At 49.1% G+C, this 21,402-nt stretch overlaps 1 protein-coding gene across 1 annotated transcript; it reads left to right on the top strand.

Moving 5' to 3' along the window:
• The first annotated feature begins 2 nt into the window (after positions 1-2).
• Positions 3-21,157, top strand: LOC128145877 (endoplasmic reticulum-Golgi intermediate compartment protein 3-like). Its single transcript, XM_052797089.1, is given in 12 exon segments — positions 3-64; positions 181-304; positions 944-1,031; positions 2,351-2,470; positions 3,464-3,619; positions 4,221-4,327; positions 4,879-4,993; positions 5,120-5,160; positions 14,607-14,703; positions 17,025-17,089; positions 19,718-19,854; positions 20,340-21,157. Coding segments are annotated over 12 exon segments (1,179 nt in total). The 3' UTR covers positions 20,407-21,157.
• The last annotated feature ends 245 nt before the right edge of the window (positions 21,158-21,402 follow it).

The raw sequence follows: 21,402 nt of genomic DNA, 5'->3' as shown, positions 1-21,402 counted from the left end.
CGATGCCTTCCCCAAGACAAGACCCTGGAGGACTTTCGGGTCAAGACGTGCGGGGGCGCGCTGGGTGAGGGCGGCCGGGGGCCGGCGGGCGGGCCCGGGCCTCGCCGTGGGGCGGCGGCCGGCGGGGGGGCCTTGCGGGCCGGCGCTCGGCGGCGGCGGGCGGGCTGAGGCGGGACTGAGGCGAGGCGAGGCGCGCCCGGCGGGGCTGACGGCGGTTCTCGTCTCCCCGGCAGTGACGGTTGTCAGCGGGCTCATCGTGGTGCTGCTTTTCTTCTCGGAGCTGCAGTACTACCTCACCAAGGAGGTGAGTAGCGGCGGCGGCGGCGGGGGGCCGGCCCGGCCCGGCCCGGCCCGGCCCGTCCCCGCCTCGCGGTGCTGCTTCTGGCCGGGGCGGCCCTGCGGCCCGGGGCGGCCTGCCGTGCCTCCGCCCCCGCGCCGAGCCGCCGCCTCCTCCGCCGCCTGCTGCGGGCTGCCCACGCGGCAGCTTCACCCGCCGCAGATCTGCGTGGGGTTTTTTTCTTTCTCCGAGCTGGTGGCCTTGAGGCCGGGAGCGGGCTGCCCTCCCCCGAAAGCGGCTTGGCGCCAAGGGTGGCTTGTGGCTTCCTGTAACGCTGTGGCAGGAGAGCGTCTCAGAGTCTCTTCTCGCTGTCTCTGCCGCCTACAAGCAGGCAATACAAAGGAAAGCAACCAAGCAAGCAAGCAAGCAAGCGCGAGAGCCCCCGTGCCCACCGCAGGTTCTAAGATTCCCAAGTTACTACCTTTCTTAAAAAAAAGTGTTAGAAACGGCAAGCGCTTGGCTACGGTGGGAGGCAGCAGCTCAGGTGTCTCTTGAATCCCACGTCTTAAAAATCAGCTGGTGAGCCAGAGCAGTCGAGGGAAAGAAAGAGGCCTTTTGATTGTCTTCCAAGTGAAAGAGGACTCTCTGTTTTTCCCTTGTGCCTAGGTTCATCCGGAACTGCGCGTTGACAAATCAAGGGGAGCTAAACCGAAGATCAGTCTCGATGTTATTCTTCCGCACGTGCCTTGTGCTTGTGAGTCAGCCTTCTGAACGTTGGGGATAATTTTCATACTTGCCGAGGGCCCGACAGGCTCGGTGTGCCCGGTGCTTCCGAGTGCTGCACTGCTGCTTGGGCCACGGACAGGGAGGAATTGGTGATCCCTGGTGGTTACGCAGCGATTCCAGGCAGGCCCGCTGAGCGCTTAAACCAGCGCTTCCAGGCAGGCTGTATTCTGTTTCGAGATGATACGTGAGGCTAAGGTATAAACCCGCTTACGTTTCTGTTTGGTGTGGTACTTTGTCAGAGAGCTCGGTCATACTGAAAAGGCTGGCACAGCGTTCGGTGTTCGCTTGGGACTCGAGATTTGACTGTACTGTTGCTGAAACACTTTAGAGTCTCCTTTGGAAGTTACTTGGCGAGGCGCAACTTTTCCGTGGTTTTTGTACTTCAGTTCTGACTGTAGCGCCAACGCCACGTGATAACCTTTCTCCCAAGTTTTTAAAATCGGAGTGAGCGTTAGTAGTCGGATTACCTTTTAACTAAATTCCAAACAAAGCTGCAGGGTGAAGTGAGGGAAAATTTTGCAAGTCTTCCTGCGTACCGCTGCGGTGCACGTTATCCGACTGTCCGCTAATCTTCCCTGCCTCTTGTTCTGTTGCGGTAATTCCTTTGGGTAGTGCGTTGGGCTCTAAAGGTAGTGAGTCTGACTTCCTTGTGACCACCCGAGATATTGTTGGTCTTTGCCTTCCTCACGTTTAAAAGGGCGCGGGAAGGCCAGAGAGTTTGGAAGCCCCTGCTGTTTTGTGCAGAGAAGCTGTCAGTCTTCTAAGGGAGCCTGTAGCATGTAGCCGGCAAGCGCATCACGGTGCTTCGATACCAGGCCGAGACCCCAGACCTTCTCAGTCTTCTTTGTGAAGAGGGGTCACGAGGAAATGTGGTGATGGTGAAGGGGGAAGGGTGAGGGGGTAGAGGTAGGAGGCAGCTTTCAACCAGTTTGAAGCTTAACTCCTGTACTCCTGGCAATGGTTATGGGCTTTGAGGGGTTTGGTTTTGGTTTCTTTTGCCTTAAGTGCATTACCTTTCAGGGTAACGCTTTCTGGGCAGCTGGAAACAGTCCTTCTGGTGCACCAAACCCGACCCCGTATTTGGAAGGGTCGTTCAGGGTGCTGCAACGTGCGTTTTATTCCCTGTACGTCACTCGTCCCCAGCCATACGCGCTCTTCCGCTTTGGCACGTTCTTATCGCCCTCGCTGAAAGAGTCTGTATTTTCACTGGCTGAATGCTTCCTCAGCCTGCCGCAGGCCATAACAAATGTGTGTTTATAGACCACTTTCCTTGCTCACTGATTTCAGAGTTGAGCATCGATGCCAGGAACGTAGCAGGAGAGCAGCAGCTGGATGTAGAGCACAATCTGTTTGAACAACGTTTGGATAAAGCTGGCAATCGTGTGACCCCGGAGGCCGAGAGCCACGGTAAGGTGCTATTCTGCCTTTCTTGGGTGGACGCTCTCGTTGTCTTTCCATCACCGTATGCCTGTTTTGAGATTCACGGGAACAAGTGACAGCTGAAGAGCATTTAAAGACCACAAGCTTTTGAAGAGTTTATAGCACGCAACTCTATTAAACTGGCAGATGGGGCGAGCTCCTGTTATACTGGCAACTTTTGCGAGGCAGATCTTTGCCTAGTCCCTCTGAAATTACGACGAGGACTCACGGATGCATTTCAGGAGTAAAGCTGCTGCATGAATGGTCTTTTACGACTAGGCATCAAGCAGCTGTTCTGGCAAAACTTGGCTTGGGTTGTGCCTTTAAATCGCGGTGGGCTGGCAAATGGGACGACCTGGTTAGAGGAAAGAGCCTCTCTCCAGGGAAGGCTCCAGTGACTCGACCCTTAAGCCCAAGCTTGCACCTTACTACATTTACTTTGTGTGTGTTAATGCCTACCTAGATAAATATATTTTAGTTGGTTTATCGGTTACGGGTTGTTGTAAGCGGTCCTTGGCTACGTAAACCTCTCCTTTACATTCGTTTCGTGTTGTGACTCATCGTTGCGCTTCGATACAAACCAGAAAGGGTTCTGGCAAAGTGTTGCAATGTAACAGTAATACTGTCCTGACTTTTCCTTTCCAAAACACGAGCTCCTTATTACTTTTTCGGGGAGATGGTGTAGTTCTACGTGTCGGCGTGAACTGAATTTGTTGATTTGTATCACTCGGATTGAACTTTTCTGTTCTTGAAGTTGCAAGGCTAAACTAAGCCAAGAGCTGAACGATTGGTAGGTACGGGAGTTTCTCCTGCTGCCACGGGAATGTGGTGATAGCGCTGTTACTGCTGTGTTCGCTTAGCAGCCTTTCTGTATTCAGAGGTTGTGGCGTTACAAATGTAATGCCCGGGGACAAAACCAGCTTTTCTGTATCTAATTCTCTGTTAACGCATGTAGGCCTCCTGCCTTACTTGTGTTGCCAGTCTCCATTGGCATTACTCCGTCGGAACCGGTTGCTCTGGCTCCTTGTGTAATCAATGGAGAGGAGGAGAAACTCGTAAGGAGCAAACGGTCTCGCCTGGAAGAGGCGTTTCAGAAGAGATCAGATGCATTGCAGGCAACAAGCAATTTCTTCCGCTGTCTGGAAAAAGCACGCGGCTAGTTTGGTTTCCATCACCCGTGTTGCAGGTTAGGTCAGAAGTATCCACCCGTCTTCATTAAACTCTGCGATTATCAGTTTCTATTAGTAACGCTGACCTTCAGTCAGTTACTTAAATGGCAGCTGTAGCAGTATTGACCTTAAATTTAGTAAAGCATACCCAAATTTTACGGAGTAGCATCTGGAGGCTTCTCCTAATCATAGTTACATTAAGATAGTTAATAGCTGGATGATTTCTATGGTAGGTTGCATTCTGTGCTTGGGATGTCGTCTTACTCCTTTCCATTGAATGACAAGACATGATTGAATTCTTTATTGGTGGTTCTTATCGTTTCCTTCCTTTTACCGTGGACAGAGTCTTCCAATTTCACGTATCGTATCTGCGTGCAAGTTGAGGACCGTGTCAGCGGCAAGAAACCCTGCGGTGTAGAGTTCTATGCACTGCAGTTTCTTTATAGTATCCGGACTGTGTGCATTCCCTCTGGATGCTGTCTCTGCGACAACTCAACAGGCAGCTACTGATTCCATTTAAAAAGCTGTTGCTGGTTGCTGTGTCTTGAAAGACTCCGTGTATCGTACAGGTGTTCTTGTTGAAGTGGCGGGAATCGTGGCTTTGACAAAGCGTCGCGATTATTTAGCTGTATTCTTCCTGACGCTGTCTTTGAGTGTAATTACGAGATTAAAAGCCGTACCGCTTTTTGAACAGTGAATTCTTAAGTGCGCTTTCAACTGCTTTGAATGTTGCGAGCTTTAGAAAGAAAGTCTCGCACGGTTGTTTACTAAAGGGGATATTTTCCTAAAAGCTCTTATTTGCTTGAGCGTCACTGCCATAAAGTATGTGATTAAAGAAATAAGGGTAATGACTGATTTTGATGCCCGTTTCATAGTTTCCAACTAAAATCTCTTTTTTCTGTGGCTAGTACGAAATACAGACGTGTTTAATGCTCGCTTCCGTCCGCCTGTTATACCCCCCAGTCTCAACAGACAGGGCCCTGATAACGTTTTATCCCCTCAGCAGTGTCTGACTATGTACCTTGTCCCCTTCCCCAGCGTTAGTGATCCAAGGAGCCACCTTTTCAAGGCTTATAGAGGGGAGTGCAGCCACGCCTGGATAGCGAGCCTTAGAGGGCTTTTGTAACGCAAGAGACTTGGTCCTGTCCTTCAGGGTTTGTGCGTTGAAACGGCCTGCTTTTAAGGGGGCCTCTTATTATAAGAGCCAATGGTTTTGTCCCTCTTCAGCCTTCTGCACGTAAGACCATGAATTTCCATGAGTTCGTGCCCCAGCCGTACTGCGGCTGCGCATTCAGCACACACATGGCACAGACGTTGTCAGAATCGTTAAGTCACGAAGAAGGTAGAAATTCCTTGGAGACTTCTAGTGAGCAGGGGTTAACGTGTGTGCCTTGTCAGCATTGTCATCCTGGAGGACTGGGTGCCAATTTTCCATTCGGGAGACTCTGGCTCTGATCTTGTTTCACAGCAATGTGTAACCGTGTTCCCTACACGTCTTGGGACAGGATTGTGCGTTGTGCACTGTTGCCTGCTGTTGCCTGCTATTTAAAATTTTGTTTGTGTAACAGGTCCTGTTACAATTGCCGCCATTTACTGTGCGACATTGTCTGAAGTAGACAATGTTTTAGCAAAGCCTTTAGGCAAGTAACATCTGATCAGCGCTCCAGCGAGGCTTACAGATAGCCAGTTCTTGGTATGGAGGGTGTGTTTGAGAAGACAAATGCCACTCTGCTTCTTGGTCTTACTTCGCACCTCAACAGGCTCTGCGCATACCGTTCCGGGTGGGCTTTGGGTGCAGGACGCGCAGCTTCCGACACAGAATCGTTGCGTTCGTGTGTGGAACAGTTATTGCGCCCAGAACGGAACAAGAGTACAAGATAGCGTTTCTAGTCACGCCTCGTCGCTTTGCATCTTCTTTTGTCTTGGAGCTGGGGAAAGAAGAAGAAAAAGTGTTTGATCCAAGTTCTTTGGATGTGGGTCGCTGCGAGAGCTGTTACGGGGCAGAGTCGGAGGACGTGCGGTAACCTTTACACCTTTTTGTATCTTCTTAGCACTTGAATTAATACAGTTATGTTGCACGCGTGTTTTTTTCGAAAGTGTCTATGAAGGTCTGTGCAATGAAATCCTCCTGGGCCCGTGTTGAGAGAATGATGAGAACCGTTGTGGTTTTGGTCTGCCTTTGGAAGCTGTGCTCACGATTGTTAAGACCGTGCAGAGTTAGGTTGTCTAGTTTGTGCACGTGCCTGTTTAAGGGCAGCGCAAATTGCACTACCTTTGCAGCAGCACAAAGGCTGTATCTCATCAAACGGCATCTTTTCTGGGGTTATTTGGTGTCCAGAGGGGAGCCGTGTAAATTATTTCACCGTTACGTGAGCCGTCTTGGAATGAAACCTGGTTATGGCTTTGCCTTCTCACTTCTGCTGCAGGCTTTGCATCCTTACGGGAGCGAAGACCAGGCATTTATCGCTCGCACGAACAACGGGTGTCATTTGGTGTTTCTCATTCCTCCTACCTGCAAAGAATTCTTCTGTAAGAATGGATCCGTGGTAGCCCATAGGTTCTGGACTGTCCCTCGCTCTTATTGTCTCTGTAGTGACTTGGTCTGTCCCATCTGTCAAGTTGCGTCCTTCCGCAGAGGTGTTTGCATCTTGAGGGATTCATGATTCCAGGCTTCAGCTTTTTCTTTGGTCCAGAAAAAAACACAGAAGCAAAGAAAGAAAACTCAGTCTCCATCAGTCGAGGACGCCGTTTCAGCGTGGAGGAGATCCAAATCCTCTGGCGGATCACCTGTACAGTATTCCTTCCACAGAGGGTGTTTGTGTGAGCTCACTCTTAACTTCTGTCCCAAAGTAGCGTCTGCCGGGGAATTAACCGTTTTCATCCCCACACTGAATACCGGAGGCTGAGATTCTTATTTCATCCTCAGCAGGCTTTCCTTTTTACGCTGGTAAACTCCTTTCGGAGTTTGGTTGTCTCGGTGCTGAAAGACGCAAGGTCTCACCCGTTTCTGTGCAGACGGACAAGCTGTTTTGCAGTTGTATCAAGCTCGTTTTGGAGACCGCAAACGTGACGTTTCCGTTTGTCACTGGGCTATAATCTGCCAGAGCTCAAGTCGTACCGGTTGCTGGGAATGCCTAAGGTTTGTCAAGCAGCCACCTGGAGGCTCTCCGTACCTTCCATAGCTTCTCCGTACCACAAAACCTGCTGTTGTAGAAGCCCCGCCAGGGACGTAGCATGTGGCAAAGTGGATCGAAACTGCTGTGTGAAGGATTCAGAGGCCCATCTCTGAGGAGGTGTAAGTCTATGACAGTTATTGGTTAGTCATGCAGAGCGTTGAATATACGTGAACGGTCTTCCGAAACAAACAAAAAAGGAGGTTACTTAACCTCCTTTGAGGTATGTCGTCCAAACATAGGTTCCTCCTGCCCCCCCATCCTTCCAGGTATTCGCCTCTGTTGGGATCTTGCAGCAGAAGGAACAAAACAGCCTCGTGGTACGCTGCCTTCTCTGTGCATCAGGTGTGACAAAAGCAGCACAGGACCGATTAAGAACAAAAACTTGTTACCCAGCTTTGAATGTTAACATGTTGTGAATGTAAACCTCGAGTGCACTTCTGGATAGCTTTGGTTGCTCCTAAAATGACCTTTCTGTTCCCTTAAGAACTGGGAAAGAGTCTAAATATAACCAGCATTGTTATCTGGCGTGCTGCTTTAGAGCTCACTTAACGTATATGGGCATGCCACTGTGTTTTTCCTTTTAGCGGTTAATGCCTGCATTTTTGTTTCTCTGTAGATGATTGCTTGTCCATATATTAGCCCTTTGGCTAGCTAGGGAGTCATTTTATATAGCCTAGAAAGCACACTGGCAAAGCTGTTGCTCTTCCCCTTTTTGGTACGAGTTTTAAGCGCTGCTCTGTCTGAATCTCTGTGTCTTTTCATTGTAAGGATCGGAATATTTCTCTCTTCTCTCCTGCTCTGCTCGTTTTTGCAGTGCACGCTGTTGAGAGTCAGTGTTGCTGTATCCTTCCCCCCCGCCCCGCCCCGCCCCCAACCCGTTTTACTACAGAGCTAACCAATTTCTGTTACTTGCTGTGCGCATAAATCTCCTTTGGGAGGAGCTGTTGATCTAGGCTGGGATCGGAGAAGATTTCCTGAAAGCTGAAAGGAGAGCCGTGCCAGGTCACTCTTCTGTGGTAAAGGAGGTCACCAGATGGAAAAGGTTGAGAATCTTTGTCTTAAACGATTTTAACATATCAGCGTTGGAGATAATGTGCTGGGGGATTATTAGTTGCTCTGTGCAGATAATGTAATTGAGGAGGACGTGGTGACGTGTTGGAGCGACTTCTGCCTGTTGAAGTCAGATGGGGTGATGATCTCACTTAATCTCATTTGTACAACAGGCTAGAGAATTTCTCCTGGGAATTCGTGCACCAAGCCTGCTAATCTCGGAATGCTCAGTAGGAGTTTTTCCGAGGGTTCGTTAAGCCATTGGATTTTTTAAAGGTAATCATAGAATCATAGAATAGTTTGGGTTGGAAGAGACCTTTAAAGGTCGTGTAGTCCACCCGGCCCGCCCCCTTCCCCGCAGTGAGCGGGGGGACATCTTCAAGTAGATCAGGTTGCTCAGAGCCCTGTCCAACGTAACCTTGAATGTTTCCGGGGATGGGGTGTCTACCACCTCTCTGGGCAACCTGTTCCAGGGTTTCACCACCATCATCGTAAAAAGTTTCTTCCTTATATCTGGTCTGAATCTACCCTCTTTTAGTTTAAAACCATTACACCGTGTCCTGTCACAACAGGCCCTGCTAAAACGTTTGTCCCCGTCTTTCTTATAAGCCCCCTTTAAGTACTGGAAGGCCGTGATAAGGTCTCCCCAGAGCCTTCTCTTCTCGAGGCTGAACAACCCCAACTCTCTCGGCCTTTCCTCACAGCAGAGGTGTTCCATCCCTCTGATCGTTTTTGTGGCCCTCCTCTGGACCCACTCCCGCAGGTCCATGTCTGTCTTGTACTGAGGACCCCAGAGCTGGACGCAGTACTGCAGGTGGGCTCTCCCCAGAGCGGAGTAGAGGGGCAGAATCACCTCCCTCGACCTGCTGGCCATGCTTCGTTTGATACAGCCTGGGCGTACGGTTGGCTTTCTGGGCTGTGAGTGCACACTGCTGGCTTTTCATCCACCGGTACCCCCAAGCCCTTCTCCGCAGGGCTGGTCTCAATCCCTTCATCCTGCAGCCTGTATTGGTAGCGGGGGTTGCCCCGACCCAGGTGCAGGACCTTGCACTTGGCCTTGTTGAACCTCATGAGGTTCACATGGGCCGACTTCTCAAGTGTGTCCAGGTCCCTCTGGATGGCATCCCATCCCTCAGGCGTGTCAACTGCACCGCTCAGCTTGGCGTCATCTGCAAACTTGCTGAGGGTGCACTCGATCCCACTGTCGGTGTCATTGATGAAGATATTAAACGGTATTGGTGCCAGTACGGACCCCTGAGGGACACCGCTTGTCACCGATCTCCATCTGGACATTGAGCTGTTGACCACTACCCTCTGGATGAGACCATCCAACCAATTGCTCGTCCATCAAACAGTTCACCCATCAAATCCGTATCTCTCCCAATTTAGAGAGAAGGACGTTGTGGGGGACCGTGTCAAAGGCCTTACGGAAGTCCAGATAGACGACATTTGTAGCTCTTCCCTCGTCCACTGGCGTAGTCGTTCCATCACAGAAGGCCACTAGGTTGGCCAGGCAGGACTTGCCCTTGGTGAAGCCGTGCTGGCTGCCTCGAATCACCTCCCTGTCCAACATGTGCCTTAGCATAGCTTCTAGGAGGATCTGTTCCATGACCTTCCCAGGCACAGAGGTGAGGCTGACCAGTTGGTAGTTCTCAGGGTCCTCCTTTCTACCTTTTTTAAAAATGGGTGTCATGCTTCCCTTTTTCCAGTCACCAGGGACTTCACCCGACTGCCGTGCCTTCCCAGATATCACGGAGAGCGGCTTGGCAACTCCATCAGCCAGTTCCCTCAGGACTCTGGGATGCATCTCGTCAGGTCCCATGGACGTATGTATGTTCAGGTTCCTCAGGTGGTCACGAACCTGATCTTCTCTTACAGTGGGAGGGCCTTTGCTGCCCTAGTCTCCGTCTTGCAGTCCACCCCCTGGAGAGGTGTGGGAAGAGAGGCTGCCAGTGAAGACTGAGGCAAAGAAGTTGTGGAGTACCTCAGCCTTCTCCTTGTCCCTTGTAACCAGTTTGCCAGTCTTGCTCATCAGGGGGGTACGCTTTCTTTGACCTTCCTTTTCGGGCTGACATACCTGTAGAAGCCCTTCTTGTTATTCTTTGCGTCCCTTGCCAAGTTCAGTTCCAGCCACGCCTTGGCCTTCCTGGCCCCATCCATCCCTACACAACTGGGCAGCGTCCCTATACTTGCCCAGGATACCTGTCCCTGCTTCCACTGCCGGTGCGTTTCCTTCTTGCCCTTCGGTTTGACCAGCAGGTCTCGACTCATCCATGCAGGTCTCCTGCCTTCCTTTCCTGATTTCTTCCACCTGGGGATCGAGAGCTCTTGCGCTTTACGGAAAGCGTCCTTAAAGATCGGCCAGCTCTGTTCTGCTCCCTTGACCCTGAGGGCAGTTTCCCAGAGGGTCCTATAGACTAACTCCTTGAAGAGCTGGAAGTTTGCTTTCCTAAAATTCAGGGTCCTGACTTTACTCTTCGCCTGACCCGTATCCCTCAGGACTGCGAACTCCACCAGTGCATGACCACCGCAGCCCAGGCTGGCTCCAGTCTTGATGTCACCGATTAGCTCGCTTGCGTCGGTGACCGACAGGTCCAGTATCACATCTCCTCTGGTCGGGCTGTCTGTTACCTGGCTTAAGAAGTTACCCTCAGTGCGCTCCGGGAGTCTCCTGGATTGCCTACAGCTCGCCGTGCTACTTTTCCTGCAGATGTCGAGGTGGTTGAAGTCCCCCAGCAGGACAAGAGCCTGCGAGCACGATGCCTCCTGTAGCGGGAGTAAGAAGGCTTCGTCAGTAGGCTCCCCTTGATTGGGTGGCCTGCAGTAGACACCAACCACGAGGTTGCCTTTGTTGCCTCGGTCTCTAATTCTTACCCTAATCATGGTGATTACAGGTTGAGATGTGATGTTTTGAGTCGGTAACGTCTGGTAGAGGGCTCAGGCTCTCGGCTTTGCTCACTCCCTCTCCTCGCTGCAACATTTTCTGTGTTGCTCCCTGCCTCAGTCCCCTTTTCACGATGCATCCTAATGCCGCTCCTCATCTTCCTGCCGCTGCGCTCCTGCTGTAAGATATTTTTCCTCCAGAAAATTCATCCCCAGTTTGAGAATTGGTGTCCTAGCTCACCCTGGAGCAACGTGTTTGGGTAGCTGTGTCTTGGGTTTCTTGCAGCCTTCATGTGTTGATTGAGAGAGTCCTGAGTGGCAGTAAGTGCTGTTTTGCAGGTAAAGGACTGAATTTTGGAGTCCAGGGAGGCTCTGTGGTTGTTCAGGTGAGAAATGCAAGATGGGGCGGAGTCTTCAGATAGACAGCAGTTCTTAAAACGGCGTTACTAAAACGGTGAAGAAAACTAGGTTATATAAAACCAGACAGACTTCTTGACAAACTTAAGAAGTTTTACAGGTCTCTTGATTTTACCTAGCTCGGCACTTAGCTGCAGTTACGGAAAGGAAGGGATGTGTTCATGTTTCTTCAGAAATACCAGTCTCTGGTCCTAGCTGACAGTGTCTTAAGCTCTTCTGTTCTGTTTCTTCTCTAAGCAGGCTAAATAGCCTGTTGTTTTATGTTAAGCAAACTATGGCTAGCTACACGTTTATGTGCGACCTAGGGTACATACGCACGTGCTTGGCATCATCCTCAGTGATCAGAGATAAACCGACCTGCGGTCTGGTGGAACGCTGTTTTAGAAAGTGAACATGTAAATCGTGCGTTTTGGCAGAGTTGCAACTCATTTATTGGAGAAGAGTTTTATAAAAACTAATTAATTGGCGTTTTATCTGTGGAAGGCGTGGCGGAGCACTGTGGGGAATTTTTGTTTTGGATAGCCGTAACTGTTAAAGTGGGTCACGCGCGATGTAAACCTAGTGTAACAGGTTAGGTAATGGCTGGTCTTTGTCACGTGCTGCCCTTGCATTTCTCTGGTACTGCTTTCTGGTACTGTAAGATTTGTCAGCCTTACTAGTACTCAGCTCCCACTTCAGAGGCTAACGAATGTGAGACTACCCAAGCGTTAAAGCTGACGTGACTAACCTTACTCTGGAGCGGCTCTGGCTGGAAGAACAGCCTCACATAAAGCAATACTTACATTTTGGCCTGTTAGGTTCTCTGACGTGGCTCATGACCGAAAGGAGGGTGGAACAGGAAGGAGCCATCAACAGAAAGATGGGGGGACAAAGACTGTTTTATTCCTTTGGCAGTAGGTCCAGTTTAAATGCAGATCCACCAGAGCTGGGATCTCTGTAGCGCTTTGTTATTAACTGAAGGTTAGCCTGCTGGTGTCTGTACAAAAGGCAGCGGGACTTGACACTTCACTGACAGCCAAGCCACTTAACTCTTGCCTTAAGCGCAAAAAATACCGCGGCATGAAGCAGGGTGTTGCTGGTAACCGTTAAGAGAGATGGCGTCGCATAATCCCAAGGCCACTTCTCCCTTCTTTCCTTTCCCTGCCCACCGTTTCACATCTATTTCCAAATGTTTAGTGGGAGTTTCTTTTTTAAAGCCAAATGAGTTCTTTGATCCAGTTGCCAGCCCAGGCACACAAACCACTGTGCTAGTGGCAGTGATAGGTCTGCACACTTGTCAGAGACAAGCCACAGGAATATCTGAAGCCAGTGCAGCTCTGAGCTCTTTGTAATGCAGAACCATTGCGTTAACTGCAGTGACTGCAGCCTTAGTTTCTGAGCATTGAACGTTTTAACTGTGAAATGCAAGGGCCTCTCCCTACATCAGAGGCGTTTGGAGGAGTATAGCTTAGGCTTAGCATTTCCTTTTCTGACTGTACGTTCTCTGTTTTGCATGTATATCTCTTTGGGTTTATAAGGGGTTTATAGGGATACAAGTAAAGCTTCTGGTGTTTTATTGAAAGCTGTTAATGGAGAAAAAAAAAAAAAAGAGTTCACAGCACACTCATGTTAAAGAAATGTTTTAAAGGAGAGGCTCGTTCCAATCAGTTGTTCAGCTTTGCAGCTTGTCTTGTGCTAGGCCATATATCAGAAACCCTTCAGGGGAGCAGCATTCCTAATCTTGGTTAATAGCAGCCCTTGGCGATCTGAGTCCATCGGCTCCTCAAATAACAGCCCACGATTTTTGAAGTGTGTTTTTCTTTGCTGAGGTGAAAGAAGGGCGAGGTCTGGCTCCCTGAGCATGTGAATTTACCTGTTAAAATGCGCCACAGCCTCTGGCTCCTTTAAGATGACTGTGTGCCTTTGGGTAAACCTGGTAGGAGCGATACTGAAATTGAGTTGCAAGCTGTATTTTCATCCTGAGACTGATGCTTCTGGCACTGCATAAAGTCATGTAAGTAGCCAACCGAAAGATATCCCGTTGCCCGTATCTTTGCCAGATCCCTCCTGGGGGCACGTGGTGCTGCCGGCGTTGTCATATTGCTGCGTGCAGGAAGGGCAGAGAGGGGGCAGGCCAAATTCCCCAAATCCTAGCACTGGTGAGAGCTCGCCTTGGCCCCACCAGTGGTTTGCAAATACCCTGCTCAGGCCGTCCCCGCAAAGTCTTTTCCTGTCCCTGTGGGTACTCCGGGCAGCCAGTAACAGGGCTGATAGGCAGAGCGCTGAGAGTTGCTAAGATGAGGATGGTTTCTTGAGGGCACTTGGACGTGATATTAAGGCACGTGCTCTGCTCAGTGGTTAGTTTAGATCTGCTGTGCCTCTGGGTTTTACAGTAGTTAGAGGAGTTATGCGTGTCAGGTGGCGACTGAGATAACAGTGAAGTTTTCCTGGCTTGCCCCTGGGATCTTGTTTTTGCCCTAGATTAAGCATACATTCAGGTGAGGACTGAAATACCTGATCTGAAGTAACCCCAAGTTAAAGTTACTTTCCTTCACTGTAGCAGTGGCTAGTCTAAGTCAGGAGGGGAGTTTTATCTATCACATGCCCTACTGGAAGCAAGAGAGAAACGCAGGTGATTTTCTTGCCATTTTAGATCGCAATGGAAATGAGAGGAGCTCCCTTATAAGCTAGCATAAGGTAAATAGATAGGCTCGTTATTGCAGTCTGAACTACGTTGTTAAACTACGTTTCAATTACAGTTGACAATCTGCAGAGCTTTGGGCTTGACAATGTAAGTGTTCCCAAGACGGTGTTCTGGTTCTCTTGGTCTGTTTTCCTTCTGGATTTCCCTCCCTTTGCCACGTTGAGATCCTAGTGTACTGATCCCGGCCGGATTTGGCTTTATGGCTCTGGGCGGGCAGAACCTGGGACCTGCTTTCACACAAGGCTCCGAAGTATGTTCTGGGACATCTGCGTGTTGCTTGGCAAGGCTGTTCCCCTCTTCCAGAGAGCGCCTTGCTCCTTAATCTGTGCTTCCTGGTTTTCTAGGGTTGGCATTTTCACAACTGCTTCTGGATCTGTTGGAGTTTGCCTTGTGCTGGGAGGAAAGCAGATGATACCTGTACCTGTGCCACCGAGGTGCTGACAGCATGGTTCTATGGCAGGGAGAGGAGCGGGCGGGAGAGCCTGCTCTGTAGATGAGAGGGAGAGGCAGCGGGATCTGGGGATTTCCAGCAGGAGAAGGAGAAATTCCACATCTTGGAATCTCCCATGAATAAAAAAGAAGAGCAAGGGCTTTGGAGTTTACTGTTAGGAGGCGCAGAGTAAGGGAGGACCTGTCTCTGTCCCAGAGCCACACTCAGAAACATATACAAGTAATTAACTTTAGTCCCCTTACCTTGCCCCGTGGATGCTGTGCAGTTGTTTGAGTTATTAGCATTTCTGTTTCAGATCAATATGACGCACTATATCGAGCATCTCTCGTTTGGGAGGGATTATCCAGGCATTGTGAACCCTCTGGACGGGACGGATGTCGCTGCGCAGCAAGGTAAAAGCCTGCTGAGAGAAGTCTCTTTTTAAGTGTCCCTATTAGTAGGTGTTAGAAGAGAACAGGAGCAAAGTTCCCAGTCTTCCACGAGAACCCTGACAGCGTTGCGTAAAACATGGACTCCTCCACGTTGTGCTCTTTCTGGAACAGCTGCCTCCATTCACGTGGAACAAATGTGCCAATGTGTTTTGATTCTGTGACCTTTCTGAAAGATCTGTCTTTTCAGTGTTCGTGGAGGCACGACAGCAGGTACAGCACATCGTTATTAAGCGCCTGCATCAGGTGTAGTTCAGGGGGAGCCCTGTCTAGCTAGTGTGCACAGTAGGAGGTAACCAGAAGATGCAGGAGAGAGAAAAAATAGTTGGTGGAGAGTCATGTCGTGGTGTCTGCCTGACGTTGGTGTACCCAACAGTAGCAGCTGAACAGCTGCAGTGAAGTTGAAATAGTGCTGATCTTTCCTAGATAGCTCCAGTTTGCTGGCTTGAGAAGGAAGGGCAATTCTGTCCTCATGCTGCTGCTGCTCAAACTCTAATCTTGGTTTATTCACGCAAGCCTGCTTGTGTGCATTTTCCGTGAAAGATCCTGACCGCACCTCTTTATATGCCACTGCAGAGATTAGTCATTTTTTTAGATCCGCTGAAGTCTGCAAAGTGTTAAAGAATTCTCAGTCATGGGTTTCTCTAGGTTTGCTCTATTAACAACTCAGAGTTGGGCCACCGCCACAGTGAATGGCAACCCTCCAAAAGTTTCTCAGTCTTATATACCTTTTTACCACCCATTATCCCAGTCCAAAATCTGTGTAAGTTTCCAGTCGAATCTCGGTTCCCAGGTCTTATCGTTCATCAAAGCCCTTTAATTAGTTCTTGCCTCAGCGCTCTCGTCTTGGCTGGTCCCAGTTCTCATCTTTGAGATTTCAAGGTCCGCCTCGGGGCAGTCGTCTCCTGTTCAGTTTGCCTTCAAGTCCCATCTCTGCACAACTCTGAGAAACCCTCAAGTTGCTCCATTAACTATTACACATCTATCTCTACAAGCTCTGCCTGTTTTGCCAGCAAAGCACCTGCTTCTTGCTGATTTTTCGTCTTTTGTTCAACCTGTCTCTACGGATTAGCTTGACTAGGTTTTAAACCAATCCTTGGCTGGGGCTATACAGGGGGGCAGGCTGGAAACACTGTTCGTGGCCTGTTGAGCAGCTCTGTTGCATCTCCTATTTTCCAGGTAACTCATTCTATTATTAAATCTGTTGACTTATTCTACGCAAAGTTTGTGCTAATAAAGCTTGGAGAGAGAAGTCGTTTGCTTTGAGGTGGTGGTAGGATTGTTGATCCTACCTGAATCCGTTCTTTTAAATTTTTCCACCATCGATTTTAATTCTTGGACCCAAATCAAAGGATGGTGCTTAAAATCAAATACAGAAAAATGAAGAGGCGTGATAATGCTCGATACGATCGTGATGCCCTAGTTTTTCTGAGAGGGGGCCTGTAGCTGGCTGGTAAGATTCTCTCTGTAGGCTGCAGCTTTCCATCCTGGGCCTCGGAGAAGCAGTTGGCACATTCTTGAGGAATTAGGACTGAAGACGTGCCCTGGAAAAGAAGTGGGAGAAGCAGATTGCAGGTCAGATTTACGTTTACTGCAGACCAGCTAAAGATCTTATATATGAGAATGACTATATATGAGAATGAGAATGAATAATCTTCTCCTGTTAGGGAATTTCATAGAAAACAGGTTTTCAAAGCGACTCCTGCCTTTCGTTATCCTTAAGAGAACTGACGGAACAGGCTGGTCTGAGGCAGCAGGAGGAGTTCTCCTTTTTTTTTTTTTTTTTTTTTTTTTTCTTCTCCTCACTGATCCAGGTCTTCCTTTTCATCTCCTGATACTACAAAACCCATGCTTCTACAGGAATAAACTGCGGTGTTAATTGACGTTGATAGAGGATTCTCATTTAGAGTTGAGTATGTTTTCTTAGGGCTATGCTGTTAAATATAAAGGTTTTCATGTGCTAGAGTAAGAATTTTCAAGAAGTTGTACTGGTGAGACTATAGCAAGATAACTGGTTTGTTAGAAAGTTTTCCATTTAGTCAAGGCCAAAATGCCAGTAGTTTTGGTTTTGGTTTTGGTTGGAACAGGAACGAGATTCACTTTGGCAAAAGGAAAACTCGTGTCAGGCGTTAACTTTACTGTCCTTGAAAACCTCCAGGAGCTGTTGTGCAGAAAGATGTTCCCTGACAAGTTGAACAAAACCAGCTTGTGTTTACCGAACGTGTCGGTTAAGCTTCGCAGCTCTTCACCGGTTATTAATTGTGTCTCTCTGTCTTTGCTTATAGCTTCCACGATGTTTCAGCGTTTTGTCAAAGCGGTCCCCAGGGTGTATATGAAAGTAGATGGTGAAGTAAGTACCTTTTTTCCCTATTGCTTTGGCAAGTGAAAGCCTTCAGACTTTCTCCTCATATTCTGACGCTGACCATATCTGGCCTCTGGTGGAAGCGACACAATCTGTTTGACTTTCTTCAGATCACCACCCCAGCAAGAATAACAATTTCTATGGTGTAATGTTACCTGTAATGTTACAGCAGCGACGAAGCAGATTTCTGCGTCTTCCATCCCACCTAGATCAAAGTGACCACGCCACTTTGATCATGTTCCCCCATGAATCCCTCATAGTGCATGCTCAGGAGAAGTCAAAGCAGCAGGGAGATCCTAAAAATGTTCTTTGGAGAATAACCCAAGATCAGCTTGTCTCCGATTTAAAAACTCCTTTAGCCTCCAAAAGAGCGTGGTCGGATTTCCAGCCCTGCTTTCAGAATATGCCCTTCTTTTGGGACAGGTAGGAGAAATAAATTACCAAGGAGATACCAGGGTGAGACGAAGATCCTGCGAACACAGACAAACTTATGCTCTCCTCTGAAGCCAGCCTGAGGGAGCAGAAAGAACTGTGATTTCTTTCATTGGTTTGGAAGCGTTCACGTGGGTTGCCATCATCATTCTGTAGGGGATCTCCAGAGAACCTCTTTTTAAAAACCAAACCAAACCAAACCAAACCTGGCAGTTATCATTATTTGGGCCCCCGTAGTCTTAGGGCAGCAGAATGATGTAAGCTGTTACATTTCTTTTGCAAAGAAAACACCAGTAGAGGCAGCAGCTTGACTGTTGTGCAGACTTCACCGCCAGTGCTACCCAGCGTACTTACCTAAGCCTAAGTGAGGAAGAGACGGGTGCCACGTGCCCCAGCAGCTCTGTGAACATTCACGTACAAGACGGCTTAGCTCCCTAGCTGTCTCCCAGGTTTTGGTGCTGTATCTTCTACGCTGCATGGGTGGTCCGTGCCCAGCTTCCCTTTAACACCAAACCAGTTTCCTCTGAGGTGAAACCCAAGTGTGTTTCTGGGGCTCGTTCAGCACAAGGACTGATCTACCTGTGGATGAAACTACGCCACATTTTGACTCCCTTGTCCTACGCAGTTTTATAACGCTGTGCAAACCCCACAGCACTGGGAACCCTTACCACCTCAGGCTCTTCACCCAAACGCATCCCGCTCTCGGGCAGGTACCACATATCCTTGCAATCGGAACAACATACTACTGCACATCCACGCAGCCTTCATGTTTGCTTTCGGCGCTCTGAAATGTGAATCACTGGCAGATTATTAGTTATGTCGGAGGCTGCGTAGGAGCCACAAATCTGAGGAGCCACACGGCCACGGTAGGTACAATGCAGACCTTCAAGCGAAGCTATCCTAGAGCAGCGTGGGCAGAGCGGTCTGAGAGAAGCCATTGAAAGGTAGGCATAGTTTGTATTTCTTCACCTGCCCTAAAGATTGAAACTGTTTGCGAGACTTGGTTCTCATGTGATAAATCCTTATGTGGACCACTCTTTCTTCAGTCCCCTGCCTAGAAAGGACAAAAAGACCCGTCTGTTCTTTCCTGGAAGTTGGGTGGAATTTACTTGCTATGAGGTGATATTGGGAGAACCTTCAGACCATGTTTGAAGCTCATTCTGCTTGGGTTCAGGATGCCTCTGCAGTTTTTGTGGATGATTGAAATTCCTGAAGTACAAAGGATAGTTAGTCGGAGCCCTGTTCTTAGGGCCACCTCCCAGTATCCCATGGCTTCTGTTTCTCTTGATGCGATCTCACACGCTACTGTAGAGCTGCTGTTCAGTTTTCAAAGGACTTCTCCTGTCAAAAGAGTTGCTTTTTATTAGTCACCGGGAGGGGAATCCATGCAGACCGTGATGCTCAGACTTAGGGTAATTATGGATCCAAGTGTGCTGCCAGATGGATGCCAGGGGCTGTGTTATGCATTCAGTACTTGGAACCCCGAAATGTGGAATTTGGTGAAGAAACTGGATAGTATCTTTCTCAGCTTGGATCGTAATTTGTGTCAGATAGCTTATTAGGGATAATAACGTCATTTTAGGGATAATGTCAATAGGGGAACATAATGTCATTTTACAGAAACCCAACTGATTTGCTCTAAGAATAGGACTGGTATGGGCAACGGGTAGAAGAATGGCAGGGTGCAGGAGAATGCTGCAGGGTGATCTTCGTTTATATAAAGATGGGCAATCTGTGTCCTTCTGCAGCCCTGGCACTCTCCTGCCTTTATGTATTACTTCCGTTTTTCTCACTCTTGCATATATATATGGCTTTCTCCTACCGGTGCTGTCTCCGGAAGCATGCTTGGGTGGACTACATTTTGGTGGAAGATGACGTGGACTTGGGGTTGAGGTCGAGAGGAACAGCTTGTGCCGTTACTTGCCAGCAGAGACCAAAACAGTCCAGCCTGGGGACTGATGCATCACTCATTCTTTGGGCTAGCTGGGGCTTTAACTGATAGCCTGTAGGAAAAATAGACTCGATCCTGATGGTGCTTTTTTTATGACCCTTTGTAAGCACTGTCAGTGCTTACACAAGTGAGTGGGCAGGGCTACACTGCTACGGTTCACTGAACTCATGTTTTAGTAGCCTTTCCTGTTCCTCGCTAACGAAACGACGTTTGCTGTGTTTGTTTCCTGCTAGGTGGTAGGGACTAAGCCGTTTTCAGTTACACGACATGAGAAGATAGCCAACGGGCTACTGGGAGACCAGGGTCTGCCTGGTGTATTTGTGCTATATGAACTTTTGCCCATGGTGGTGAAGCTGACAGAGAAACACAGGTAAGAGACATTTCAATCTACGTCATCACCCTCCATTGATTTTTGCCATTTTGCATAGCTTAAGGCTCCATCCTCGCTTAGACGCGACAGTGCAAATGCCTGAAAGCCATCCGAGCCCCTTCCCAGTCGGTGGAGAGGAAGAGGCACTCCCGGATGCCCTTCTTCTCCATGTGAACATCTGAAAGGGATTGGGGCTTTTCTGCTACTACCTGAAGCATATTAATTCAACAAGCCATTTGAGGACGATTCTTTGAGCAGAGCACCTCCATTTTCCTGCTGAACTGCTGGAGTAGGTCCACAGTGCAGGCAGACACAACAGTCACAGGGGGAAGGGGCTTCAATCCGTTATCTGTAGCAACAGAACTTCAGGCGCCGAGGCTTCCTGGTGAAAACACCCTTAAGGTGTAACTTGATGGCTTCAGCGGTATGCTCGGCTCACTTGCCAGAGCTGAGCACCGTGTACTTTACTCGCGTAAATCTTACAGGCATTTTGCCCTGAACACCTGCGAAGATTCACCTCCTCAGGGAGACCAGGGCGTACCAGAGCCATAAAAGCACGTGGAAGAGGAGTCTGGCGACTGCTGCTACTGCCAGTACCGCCGTCAAGGGATGCAGTAGGGTTCAGGAGCTGGGATGTACATTCTTACACTGATAAAACAAGCGTCCACACTGTGCTTAGGTCTCCGACTCGGTCCGATACTGGGATCGTGATTAGCACGGCATAGCAATAGGAGACTAACGGTTGCCTGAAGGCTGTAAGCTCTGGCGCTGCCTCAGATCCCCGGAGGCGAGGCAAGAGGAGTAACAGTACCTCCACTCGCCGAAGCAGCGGGTTTGCTAGATGTTTGACTACACCAAGGGGTGGAGTGTGACTGTTCACTCAACTCCTGCTCAGATTTTGGCTAGCCCAGCTCACGCTAAGGCCTGATGTATGCTGGGAGCAGCGCCTTTGGGTTGAAGGGAGAGCACCAGGTAGGCAGCACAGGTGGCCAGAAAGAGCTAAAGGGCCATGATGCAGCCATTAGCACCTGCAGCTGGCTGTCTCCTGCAGCCAGCATCTTTGCCTGGCAGTATTGTCAGAATCTGCTGACTTTTGGAAATGGTATAGACCAGACTTCCAAGCTGGAAGGTATAAAACATCAGCTTAGCCAAAAAGCCTTTGAAGGAGATTCAACAGCAGCTGGACTGCTGAGGCTTTTGTGCTTCACAGTGTGATACAGGGGACGCCCGCACGGTGACGCAGGAGGAAGGATGAGCACTCCCACTAGGGAAAAACAAAGTCTTTTTTTGGTGGGTTTTTTGTCTTTTTTTTTTGTCGTGCCCCCCCCCCCCCCCCCCCAATCCCGCGACTTTAAGTGTTACGGGTTGTAAGTTATGAAACGTCATGGCTTGAGTAGTGCCTCAGTGAATTCACATAAGAGAGTAGTCCGGGCAAAGGGGACCGAGCCCTGTTTGTCGTGTGTGTGTGTTGTATTTCTTCACGTGCTCATGAAATAAAGCTTAATTCACAGAGTTCGTTGTCCTGTAAATTTGAACTTTTCTCTGCCA

This window comes from Harpia harpyja, chromosome 1 (assembly GCF_026419915.1).
Source record: "Harpia harpyja isolate bHarHar1 chromosome 1, bHarHar1 primary haplotype, whole genome shotgun sequence".
In the NCBI taxonomy this organism is placed as follows: Eukaryota; Metazoa; Chordata; class Aves; order Accipitriformes; family Accipitridae; genus Harpia; species Harpia harpyja.
The sequence above is the reverse complement of the archived record's forward strand: the minus strand, read 5'-3'. Positions and strand labels throughout refer to the sequence as shown.